At 34.5% G+C, this 13080-nt stretch overlaps 1 protein-coding gene across 1 annotated transcript; it reads right to left on the reverse strand.

The window, feature by feature from the left end:
• Positions 1 to 3485: 3485 nt before the first annotated feature.
• LOC119640537 lies at positions 3486 to 12481 on the reverse strand. The gene is made up of 4 exons (XM_038038626.1): positions 12306 to 12481; positions 5311 to 5430; positions 5125 to 5253; positions 3486 to 4005 (listed from the first exon to the last, which is right to left on the reverse strand). Exons 1-4 carry the CDS (start codon positions 12479 to 12481, stop codon positions 3486 to 3488), a joined length of 945 nt encoding a protein of 314 aa, XP_037894554.1.
• Between the last annotated feature and the right edge of the window lie 599 nt (positions 12482 to 13080).

Raw genomic sequence — 13080 nt, forward strand, 5'->3', positions numbered from 1 at the left:
CTACTTTGTTGCATAATTCAAGGTATTAACTGAAAAGTGATTTCTACTTGAAAATAGTATCAAGTGCCTTAAATCAAATTCTATGTATAAATAAAAAGTAAATTATTTTGTCAAAGTTTTACAGTAAACTTCAAATAATTCAAAAAAACAGGAACTCATTGCGTCAAGTGGATAGAGCAATTTATGAAGATTATATTAAATTTACGCATTAATCTGAGGATGGATTACAATTCAGAATAAAAAAAGCTTAAGCCGACAGATGGGATTTTATGACTAATACGTATTTCTATCAAGATGGTGGTTATAACGAGTTAGACTATAGAAATGCATACATTTTGAGAGACCCGAGTGATTATACTATACAAATTACTATTATACTATACAAAATTGTCTGAGTCTATGCTATTCCAACTAAGGAACGTAAAAGTATTTTTGCGGCAAAGGAAAAATTTATGATAAATTGTTTACGCGACGGTTCAAGCTTTGTGTTGGAGGAGTTCTGGCAAACAGCTTCTAGGGCGATACCTTATGCCCAATCGCTTATATTAAATAATAAAAACTTTCAAAACACTTCCAAGCAGACATCGAGGTGAATGTGAGGTCTGGCCGGCTTATCAAAAAGTATAAAAATGCGCAAACAATCATAGAAATTGTTCTTCGTCTCTAAAATCATCATTATTTGCTAAGAAAAAAAATTTTTTATGGATCATAGAAAGCGATTTTAATTATTGTTTTGAAGAAGAAACGTGTGATAGTGTGATAATATTCTAAACTGATGGGTTTCGCAACATTTCGTTTGTCTTCTGCCAACAAATATTTCGTTCATTCACATTTTCTAAGCTTAAAACGATTTCCAAAGAACTGCGTTTACCAATGGTAGGTAAATTTACGCAGTAATTCTCAACTAAGCTTAACATACCGGAAGACGTGTATTCATAGTCGACTTTACATGCATCTACAAAATTTCTCTTAAGGTTTTAAGCCAGATTTACATTCGTCAGAACTTTTTCACAATTCTTTGCAGATTTTCAGAAATGATCGATTGGATCATACTGGTGGTGGTATTTTAATTGCCATATCATATCTGCTGCAATTCCGTTCTATTCAATTGAATTTCTTACTTCTTCCGACGTTGAATTTATTGCCATTCGGGCGAAAATGGCCAATAAACAGTTATACGTAACTCGCTCCTATATTCCCCCAAATGCGGATATCTCTGTTGATAAGAAGCACGCTGCCCTCATAGCATTAGGGGACTTCAATTTGCCACAAGTCACTTGATGTTATAGTGCTAGTTCTGGCTGTATGGTCCCCACTTCAACATTTGATAGAGCTATTGTGTTCTGGAATGAATTACTTGATCGTAATTTACTTCAATACAACTGCACTTCTAATTGGGCTGACTAGTATGATTTATGATGTCATTTCAAAGATTTTTAATCGGTCGTTGATATCAGGTGTGTTCCTTTTCTGTTGGAAGAGTACTTTCCTTATTCCGTTTCACAAAGGTGGAAACAGATATCACGTTGAGAACTGTAGAGACATCGCCATGTTAAGTTTCTCACCTAAATTGTTTCAGCAAATTATTACTCAGCATTTAGCTTTTGCTATCAAATCTTACATTTCTCCATTCTAGCATGGCTTTCTAAAAGGAAGATCAACTGTCACGAGTCTCTTAGAGTTTACTTTTTCAGTACTGTCTCTAGCGGCACTTGCACGGATGTCGTCATGATCTTAGTAAAGCGTTTGACTTAGTTAACCACTTTTTCAAACTCCAGGCCCCTGGCGTCCCATTGCACTTAATGAAACGGATAAGCTCTTATCTGCATAATAGATTATTGAGGTTATATAAGCTATACTTGTGCGTACTCAGTTCGACCAATACTTGAGTATACCTCTGTTTTGTCGTCTCCTTCCTATAGATGTTATGTAGATTCAATTGAATCCGTTCAAAACCAATTCTTGCTGTTTGCCCTTAGGAATATGCTTTGGGAACCGCTTATCTCCTTGCCTCCTTATGAAAATCGGTTGCTTCTGTTATCCTTCTCTTGAGAAACACTGTTACTCTTCTCGGTATCTCCTTCTTAGTCAAGTTAATTGATGGCACTATCGATTCGTCCACATTACTTGGTGAGATAAGCTTTAATGTACTCAATCACTTCTAGGCACTTTATTTTCATTAACCTGGGTCAATGTAAATATACTTACGAACTTTATAACCCATTTAGGGTTTTTTGCAGAAATTTGAATGATGCTTATCGCTTAATTTCAATATCGAGTTGTTTAAAGTTTATCAAAACAACTAGGCTTAATACGCGCGATTTGCCTATGTGGTACTAATTTTTAACCTTAATATTTCATTTCATTACTTTATCTGTTGCCAAGCTCTTGCATATTTGAAATGGCTTATGGGTTTACTTGCTACTTGGATTGTTTTGGGGGTGCCTCCTTGCTTTTTGTGTCCATGTTTTTTTTCTTTCTTATTTGTTTAGATATGAATTATTATTTAATACTTTTTTCACTCGCATTGTTTGTATGCCGCAAAGAAATTAAACTTTCCTCAAAAAATTTTTAGCAATTTTGATCTTAAATCTCCGTGGGTTTTGAACGGCTATTCTAATGGACATATCGCTTTTTATTTACAAGGATGCTTAAGATTACGTCTTTAGGAATGTGGTTGAAGCAAAATCTAAAACACTGGAATGTGACGGTTGGCTTAATCCTTATACAGGCGGCTCCAAATCTAACGGTGTGCCGCCTACCTATGCCGTGATAAATGCCTCAGGACCAGTTTTGCTTAACCACATAGTTCACGAAAGTGCTTTGCCTTTCACAACCGTACCCACCCTCAAGCTATCCTCAAGCTGTGAACCTTGCATATAAAAACAAACTCACAACTTGGTTGTAGCTTCTAGTCTCTCTGTGTTAAAAGTTATGCGGAATCCCTCGACTGTTAGCTGGAGCAATATAAAACAATTAAGATCTCTTTTCCAAGAGTCGGTGACCCGACGGTGCTCAATTTGTTTTTAATTAGTCAAAGAATTTATTTCCTTAATTCAAAAATGTTATAATAACAATAATAATTTAAAGTATAAGTAACTATATCATAATAATTATCTTTTTTTGCAATAAAATACTTTGTTTTGTTAGAAATATATTTTTTTCGCAAATAATGTTATAGAATTATCTTCCAATTGAGACAACTGTCGCGGGAATTGAAACTTTAATATGCTTATTGTTATGTAAATGCTATACAAAATTAAGCAAACACTTTACTGGAAAATGGAAAATTCTCATCTTTTGATCAAATCTCATATAGATTAGAAAAAATCTTTATTTGTCATGTATAAAGCAATTTCCGACAGTTAGTATTTTTGCAAAAAGTCTTATTTTTTTTTTTATTCTATTTCAAAGGGGTTACACCATTTGAAAAAGAACACCGAATAAGTAATATTTATATAAAAATGCTCAACTTTAATCCCAATTTAGTATAGAAAATAATTCTTCAGCGTACGCGACACAGTTTCAACGGTATATAGTTTTAAACAAATTTTGAAAGAATGTTTGTCAGCTGCTCGCTCAATTATTAGATACTTGTCAACGTCTATAACTGTACTTAGATTAAATAGGCTCTCAGTATTTGAATTTTTTTCATTTGTACCATGTGGAGAATCATCTAAATAACCTTGTTTATCAGCGTCGCCATCGTTTTGTTCTTTGTTATTGTTATTGGCAGCATTATCGATTAATTGCGAAACCTTCGGCTCAGCATTTTCTTGGGAAATAATGCTATTGTACATATCCAATAGTAGAAGAACAGGGTATTCGTAAAAATAGTTATGCGGATATACTGTCCTCAGATAGTGGTTTACACACTTGCCTAGCAATACTTCAGGCATATAATGGTTGTATAATTGAAATAGATGGGCCATCAATATTCGTAAATGACTAAACCAGAGCCTTATAGAGTTCAAAGTACCTCTGACGAGTTCTGTAGCATGTTTTCTGAGAGAAAGAAAGGAAAAAAGCGAGGTATGAGATATTGTTTTTACTGGCGATGTTTTATTTCGGGAGAAATAATTGAACAAGTTATCTCTCAAAAACGGAATGTGGGCAATAATCGATAAATTACATTGTGTCCATTAAAGTCAAAACTGTTTTGATAAGATGTCGAACTTTAACTTACTTACTTTTAAGTCAATACGTTTATGCACCGGTTTAAATCGCGTTTGATTTCCACCTTCGTTATATACTGACGCGATAACTAACTCTTAACTTCCCTTAGCATATACTATTGTTTTGAAAAACCATCCGCTTACATGTCTTCTGTTTAGTGTCGTTTTGCCTATTACTTTTTTCTGATATACATAGACACGTGTCTGATTATATATAAATTTCGCTTTTTAATTAATAGATTGTTCGAGTTAGCACAAAATATGCTAGAAGAGAAAATGCTGTACAATTTCCTTAAGATAGAGAACTGGAAATATATACTGCGATATTATAAATTTGTAGAGAAATTTCAAAGGCAAATTGTATCAAAATTCAGATTAATGCACAGGTCAAATGGTAATAGGACTCAAATAAACTTTCGATTTGATCGACATCATTAGTGAGTGTCTTGGAGATGCAAGCTCCGCAAATTAATTCTGCAAACCATCCTTGGTACAGGCTTTTCCTTATAGAATTTTTCTTTCGCAAGAAATACATCTTTTCTTTTTGCGGGTATAGAACGCCTGTTCGGTTTTATCATGTTTTTAGTACTGGGTGAATAAGTCAGTGAGCGTCCTAAACGTTGAAATGTTAATGAAGCGTCGTTTTGTTTACACTTTCAACACAAACGTTCCTTATAGAGTGGCGATTAAGTTTTTTTAACACATACTCTGCAAACTGAAGGAAAGCATTTCATAGCATTTTCATAGCTTCGGATACAAACCGATATAAATAAACGAAATGTATGACTTCAAAAAAGGACAAACAGACATAGCAGAATAGTTGGGAATGTTTCGCTAACCAGTTTAATGCGTCTTTTCCATTGTTTACGAATGAGCGACTTAATGCGGCTCTTCACCGATTCTACCAGCACAAAAAAAAAATTCGGTCTTATAGTTAGTAGTAACTCACAGTTGCTGTAATTGCTTGATATGTTCAGTTTTGAAATTTTCGGCAAATGTGATCGATATCTCTCGTATTCCCACGAGCAAATGACGTAGACCTAATAGAAGTGTTGAACGGGTTGTTTCGGCAAATGTTCTGAAAATTTCAAAACAATATAAAGTATATTTTTCAGACGATAAAGTAATATATTACTGATTATATGTTTTACTTTCCACGACACTTGGCAATAAGTATTCAAGAGTTTCGGCAAATTTAGCAACTCCTTTAAAAAACCATTTCACGTCATCTATTAGCGCAGCATCCACAATCGTTCTATATTTTAGAAAATTGAAATAATTCAAGGCATAAAGCTGAATTGCGGGGAGAAGTATAAAAACATTACCTTTCTTGTTTACTCGGAAGCCTGTTGCTGGCGCTTGTGGAACAAGAAACGATGTTTAGATAACATATAAAAATGTAGCAAATTATTACAGAAAACTTAATCATAGCGTTCTTGTAGGATTGATAGTCTGTTAGCAACTAAGTACTTGAAGGAAATCGTACATACTATTTTTGCGAACGGCAGAATGTTTGCCACACATCCTACTCTATTTGCCTGTGCTGCCTATTATGTGTTAAATGTGCTAACGACTGTTCTTACCTGTAGTAAAAGATAGATTTCAAGGTTGCTTTCATTATATACCTAATTCAGAGCGCAATTATGCCGTTTCTCCTTGAAAATAACAGTTTTGCCTAGAAAAACATAAATCAAAGAAAAGGATAAAACTGTGGAAACATTATTTTGCATTTTGGTTACATTATTACTAATTTTCGATCATAAAATTTATTCTCATTATGATATTTTTTTTAACTATGAAAGAGAACTGGTCTTCTTAACATAGTAATTGACTAAAGCGTAATGTTTCCTGTAGCAATATATACGAACTGTGGAAAAATATTCATGAAGTATGGTGTAATATCCCAGTAAAGACTTGCGATAATTAATTTCACCCAGGTCTATAAACATCGAAGATGGCCTTAAAAACGGCTATTGACTGTCTGAATTGATTTCTCTAAAAATGATTACTATAAAATACAGACTAGTGGGTTACTTTTGAGTCTTTGCATATAAACGTACGTTACTGTCCACCTGGAAGCATGCGATATTTTTTAACTGAACTTCTTTAACGTTTTTGCTTACATTTAATATAACTCTAAACTTATCTGAATCCTATTTTACAACATTAAAAAGTTAGTTGATGTTGTAAGCTCGCATACATTAATTACTTTACTGCTAATTTTTTCTAAAATATTTCCGAAGATATAACGACGATGACTACTTCCAATTCCAGATCAAAAACTTATTATTCCAGATCAATAGCTTAGTTTCAACAATAAACGTAACAACACTATTGTCCAACGTAATCGTGCTTTTTCATATATCAGCGAAGGAATCGAAAGAAAAAATAAATAAAGTTAGGGATGATGGGCTGCTTTTCAAGCTGAAAAAATTTTTGGCTTCTTCAATGTGACGTTTAAATATCATTGTTAAAATATTTCTGTTTTAGAATCAAAAATGATAGATGTAATGTATCAAAAATTGAAGACGGACCACCCCAGGCATGCCCAATACCTTTCTCAATTTACACTTCAAATTTTGCAAACACTAACTGTATTTTAAGCTTGACTATTTTCGTCTATTGATTCTATGAATGTTTCCCACGAACTACGAAATTTATCTCAATAAAATATCACTTTGGCTGAAGAAATGGAATAATAAAATTAATGCTAAAAAATCTCCGTTTTTGAATTGCAACAACATCCCCATCAACAACTGTGTAAAGTTCATTTATAGCAGCCTTTGTTGAGCTACGCATGCAATCGGTTTCTTCTACCATTCATTTAATATCACGTTCTCTTTCATCCCATATTTTAAGATTTTCTTGAAGGTCTTTGGCATTGGATTCTTAATTTTAATTTTAATCAAGCTTTCGCTGACGCTGTCTACGTGATGGTCAGGCCATACCGGAAAATCTTTATTAGCTGCCTGATGCAGCAAACGTTGACTACGATTAATAGACGCTATTATTTCTTTGACCGACTTCCTTTTCTCGAGCAGTATATTTGTTTCCAGGGTAGCCAAACTTGATTTTTTCCCTTCTAAGAGAGACGACGGTTTCGACCGATACAAAGCATCAAATTCTTCTCTTTCTGTATCAAGACTATTCTTCCTTTGCGGCTCCCCCTGCTCGATATTTTCTTTTATTTTTGTAGTAGAATTTTCAACAATTTTTAAATCACTACCCAAAGTCACCGTTGCGCCCATTATGGCATCCGGGCGCTGAAGTTCATTTGGATGATTTTCTTGACAATGGTCATTTATAGAAATTTATTTATTTATTTTATTCCACTTATACTAGAAACTCAACTAAACAAGTAACAGTCGAGTTCAATAGGCTCTTAATGCAAAACTAATATCAATTAACAATAAAATTGAGTATAAGCATAATAAAACAAATAAGAAGAGAAAAAAAAAAAGAAAAAGAAAAAAGAAAAAAAAGCATGTACACTATCAGCATAGGAGCACACTTACAACCGGTACAGGACCAAATTGCAAATGAACCCCTAAGCCATCGCAAGCATGCATAAGCCTGGCAACCGATAATAAATTAACAATAATTCACTTTCGAAACGTAACGACTTTTTAAGGATGAAAGCTAGTTTAAATACGACATAGGTAAATCGCGCGTATTAAGCAATGTTGCTTTAATGGACTTTAAAGAGTCCGATAACGAGAATAAGTGGTAGACGTCATTTAGGTTCTTGCAAACGACTCTGAGCGGATTGAACAGCTCATAATTAAATTTGCACTGATTAAGCTTTACCAAGATAAAGTGCCTAGAGAAGCGGTTAGGGACATTGAAGCTTACTTCACCAAGTAATGAAGGCGAGTCAATAGCACCATTTATTACTTTAATTAGAAAGGAAACGCCAAGAACAAATCTACGTTTCTCAAGAGACGGTAGGGACAGCAGAAGCAACCTATTTTCATACGGAGGAAGAGAGGCAATCGGATCCCAACCCAAATTTCTAAGGGCAAACAGCAAGAATTGCTTTTGAACTGATTCAATTGAATCTACGTAGCACCTATATGAAGGAGACCACACAACTGAGGCATACTCGAGTATGGGTCTAACCAAACACATGTACAGCCTTTTCGTAATGTAGGGATCATCAAGCTCTTTGGACCACCTTTTTATAAAACCAAGCGCGGACCTAGCTTTGCTAATCGAGAGCTCAATATGCAAGTTAAAACGTAACCTATGGTCAAATAGGACGCCTAAATCCGTAATCGAATCGACGTCCTCCAACTTATGCGAATCTATGAAATACTGAGTAATGAATGACTTTCTTCTTGAGAATGAAAGCTTCTTACATTTACTCAGATTTAGTTGCAGGAGATTCAAAGAGCACTATGCAACAAAATTATCTAAATCACCTTGAAGCTGATGTGATTGCGATTCAACAGAGAAGGAAGAAAACAGTTTCACATCATCAGCATACATTAAGATCTGGCTGGAATTAACCACCGATGGGAGATCGTTAATGTATAAACTAAATAAAATGGGACCCAAGTGACTTCCTTGAGGTACGCCAGACGTAACGGGAATTCATCCGAGCTAATGAAGTTAAACAAAACTCTGAAGGATCTATTGTGCAGATAAGAGCTTATCCATTTCACTAAGTAGGGTGGGAAACCAGAGGCTTGGAGTTTAAAGATAAGTAGTCTATGGTTAACCAAATCAAATGCTTTGCTTAAATCAGTGTAAATAACATCTGTGCGAGAGACACTAGAAAAAGCCTTGAAAACATGACAGGTAAACTCTAACAAGTTGGTGACTGTAGATCGCCCTTTCCGAAAGCCGTGCTGGTGCGGAGAAATATACGAATTAATGGCAAAGGCTAAATGCTGAGTCACAATACGCTCGAACAACTTGGGCAAGACACTCAACTTGGCTATGCCTCTGTAGTTCTCAACAAATTGTCTACTTCCACTCTTGTGGATAGGAATAAGGAAACTACTCTTCCAACATGAAGGGAAAACACCTGAACACAAGGACATGTTAAAAATCTTTGAGATCACACCACACAACTCGACAGCGCAAGATTTAAGTACACATGATGGAATTCCATCAGGTCCAGGCGAACAACTGTATTTTAGAGAACTTAACCCTTTGAAAACATCATCTTCCGAAATAACCAAGTTAGGTATAGAAACCGAGTTAGTTATAGGATATGGGTAGTTTGCTGATAACTCAAAATTAGCAATCGAAAAGTTTCGTCGGAAGCATATTTACGCTTTCTTACAGAAGGTATGACTCTCGTTCGATACTTGCGGTTCATACACAATGTTTCAATATTTCAACATTTTATGTGTAATAGCGAATATCTTATCAAATTTATCGTTAAATAAATTGCGTGCATACGAGAGTAAGCGTATAAAAATTGCGTGCATACGAGAATAAGCGTATATGTATATATATATTGATTGAAAACGCCATTTTGCACCGTTTCAACATAGTAGTTTTATTGCTTGCCGGGCAAAAAAATAACGTTTTTTTTTTGGTATGTTGTGACTGGCGATGAAAAGCGATTCTACTACGACAATGTCTAGCGCAAGTAGTAATGGCTTATTCTGGGAGATTAGGGATTAATAGATGCATTGTCATTCCGTTGCTTGATAACGCTCGGCCACACGTTACACGAGTTGTCAAGGTTGCAACTCAAGCGGGATATAAAGAATTTTGAATCAAAACATTTCTTCAAAATATGCTCTCAGAGTGGATAATCACATAAATTGCTTGGCAAGGTCTCTTCTAGATGCATCCAATGAAATAAGAATATAACAAATGCAGCAGCGCGCGTATTTGATGTAATTGACGCAATCGGCCCACTTGGTAAATCAAAGCAAAGCATACAGCTATGAGGGAATTTTTGAAATCCGGGAACTTTTTCAAGTGATAAATCCATTACCTCAACAGCACATCGCCACCAAATATTGTGTGCCATTGAAATATCACACCAAACTTTTAATCAACTCTAATATTCTAAATAAAACAATTTGGGATGAATTGTTAAAATATTTTATAAAATATTTTATATAAAGAAGTGAAGCATAGACTTTAGATAGCACAACAACGGTTTGCGAAAATGTTGAATTCAAAAAATGTAAATAAAAACTCATTCGATTTTATCTTATTCTCATAAACGTAGAGTTTTGACTCAAAATATTTCGGAACATAAATTAGACAACTCATTTAAAAAACTTTGCTATGTTAAAAAAATCGATTTTGTTACTTGGAGGCCATAAAAAAACTAAAGCGCCTGAATTGTTAAATAAATTATATTTTACTATTATTTTTTAATCACATTATTTTCTTTTAAATGTATATCTAACTAACTGTATATCCAGCTAACAGCTACAGAATTAAATTGAGTAAAGGATAACGACATATTATGCAAAAAATATGAATTCCTAGTACTGTAGATAGTCATTTTTTTAATTGCAATTTTAGTATTTGTACATTCGAGACTTTGAATAACATATATTAACGCTCAATCCAGGCCAGGCGACAACCTATACCGAATTTATTCAGTGCAACAAAAATGTGTAACCAGTTATATATATATTTAAGTAATTTGATATAAGAATAATAAGTCATGAAGATACTTTTAATAAACTAATTCTAAGCTGGATACGAATCAGAACAGCTTTATAATTAGGTTCTTTATCTTGGGTGGTTTACCTATCATGGCGATTTGACAGATTTTAAGCAGAGTCATTGGCCTTTTTCTTAGACATTTGCACTGTATTCCAAATCCTCATGAGCTCTGTGTTTTTCACATTGTAATGTTTTTCGACGTATACTTATGGACTATTTTCGCAGGTAAGCGTAAGTATTACTTGGCAATACTGGAGTGAGCTGGTACTCTGTTAATATTGGTGGGAACAAGCCGTGTACTTCTTGATGACGTATGTCTTATGTATTGTTGGCTGGGGAGCTGTTTCAGTTGGTATGGTTTGCGGTATTATATATGTGTCTACGGTACACGTCTGTCGTCGTAGACTGCTTGGCTTACACTGTTTGAATAAAATAAATAAATAAAAGCAAATAATTTAATTACAGTAATAATAATAGAAGACAAACACTCAGGATTTTTCTATGCAAAGAAACGACGAATGTGCCAAAGGAATCCGACATTTCAGTACATCTGGACACTTGCAAAGGCGTACTGATAGTTATAGCAAGAATCAAGACCTTTATATTTATAAAAGGAAGCTTATAGAGTCATTCCACGCTCTAAAACATAAGGTATAAAAGGCAAGAGAATTTAACATTCATGCAACAAAATTATCATGTCCTGTCATGTTTCAAAAACATTACATATATAAAAGAAGACATTTCTCTAGCCACATTTGCGTAAGAAAATATGCTAAAAAGCACCAATAAAAACTACTACTAGTTCTCTGAATTATCACCATGTTTCAAGTCGTACTCATAGATATCACGCAATTAATACAAAAAACTGTACACTACTTCGCGCGATAAAATGTTGGTTATGGTAAGAGCATTAAGAGGCCGCTTGATGATACCAACCTTTCTTCGCTCAAAAATGAAATGGTCAGCTGATTCTGCCCTGCGACTGGTCACACAATGAATCATGTCTATTCATATATAATATACGAATACAAAATTAAAAAATGATCCATGTAATTCAAATACTCCAAGCACCGTTATTTTTTCTTAAATTTTCAAAAATGAAAATTTCATTTTAATCTAAATTGCACATTTCCACACCGATTACAACTCTAGCTGAAGATAGGGACAAGGATACTTATGCGCGTACAGTGAAGTTAAGCAGTTATCAATAGAGGTAAAATTTGATTATTTTAGAATTATCTGATTCCATTATACTTCGCAGAACCCAATCCAACTTATTAGAAACTGCTTCAAAAGAGAACTTTCGTTGTACTCGCCTATTGCACATGACTCCCATACGTTAGCAGAGGGTTTTTTCTGTGTACAGCCCTCATTGCTCGAGCAAAAGAGTCTATTTCAGGTTCCCATAAAAAGCTTGTCCAATCTTGAACTATTATCTCCGTAGGACCTATTGGTTACATAGCTGTAACTGGCTTTGACATATACATCCCTTCCAAAGGTACAGTGCCGATATGTTCATCAACAGGGGTGTACAGTAAGAATTGAGCGCGGCAAAAAAGCTGAAATTTTCCAACATCACTTGAAGAACGCAACAAAATAGCCTTTTCTGTTAACTTTAACCCAGATATCAAATCATTCAATTCACCGATAGATTTCCACATTTTGATTTACTCTTTCATCGTAACCGCCAGTTATAACGGTAACGTTTCCAGATAAGGTGCGAGACAATATGTCAAAAGAGTGAACAGTCAATGAATGATTCTTTTTTCTCTTGAAACGATTAATGTCTAAGTGTGCATAACAATCATTTGGCAAATCCAAACGATGGATTGTAAGAATTGAAAAGTACAACGCTTCAGGACTGATACTTAGTCGTCGGAAAGTCTTCTGAAATACTCTTAGAGTAAACTTTAAATTCACGAGAATTTTTTCGGTCGTACCTATAGTGAATTCTTCTAAAATATCAATTGGCCAACGGTATAAACTCTTGAAGTAAACCCCTTTTTTGCTTAATAAGTGATCTGGAAAATGGCAATCGATTATTACTTTCGGTCGAGAACACTGGAATAGCGATTGGAATCTGATCACAAAATATTATATCAACACGTTGTTTCTAAATAATGCATAGTATTACAAATAAGGCGGCATATAACATTCGAAAATAAGCACAGAGAGCATACAAGCCACCAAATAAGCTTCGTAGCAACCAATCATCCGCCACTTGCGCGTGTAATTTACCATCCGTTGTTTCCTTCAAACA

The sequence above is a fragment of the Glossina fuscipes genome, unplaced genomic scaffold (genome assembly GCF_014805625.2).
Source record: "Glossina fuscipes isolate IAEA_lab_2018 unplaced genomic scaffold, Yale_Gfus_2 121, whole genome shotgun sequence".
Lineage (NCBI taxonomy): Eukaryota > Metazoa > Arthropoda > Insecta > Diptera > Glossinidae > Glossina > Glossina fuscipes.

Coding starts and splice junctions, on each gene's coding strand:
- LOC119640537 (XM_038038626.1), bottom strand. CDS start 12,481: ATGTGGAAATCTATCGGTGAATTGAATGATTTGATATCTGGGTTAAAG. Junction 5,431..12,305: donor ACTGTACCTTTGGAAGGGAT/GTATATGTCAAA, acceptor TCTAAAATATAG/AACGATTGTGGATGCTGCGC. Junction 4,006..5,124: donor ATCAAGCAATTACAGCAACT/GTGAGTTACTAC, acceptor TCTTTCTCTCAG/AAAACATGCTACAGAACTCG.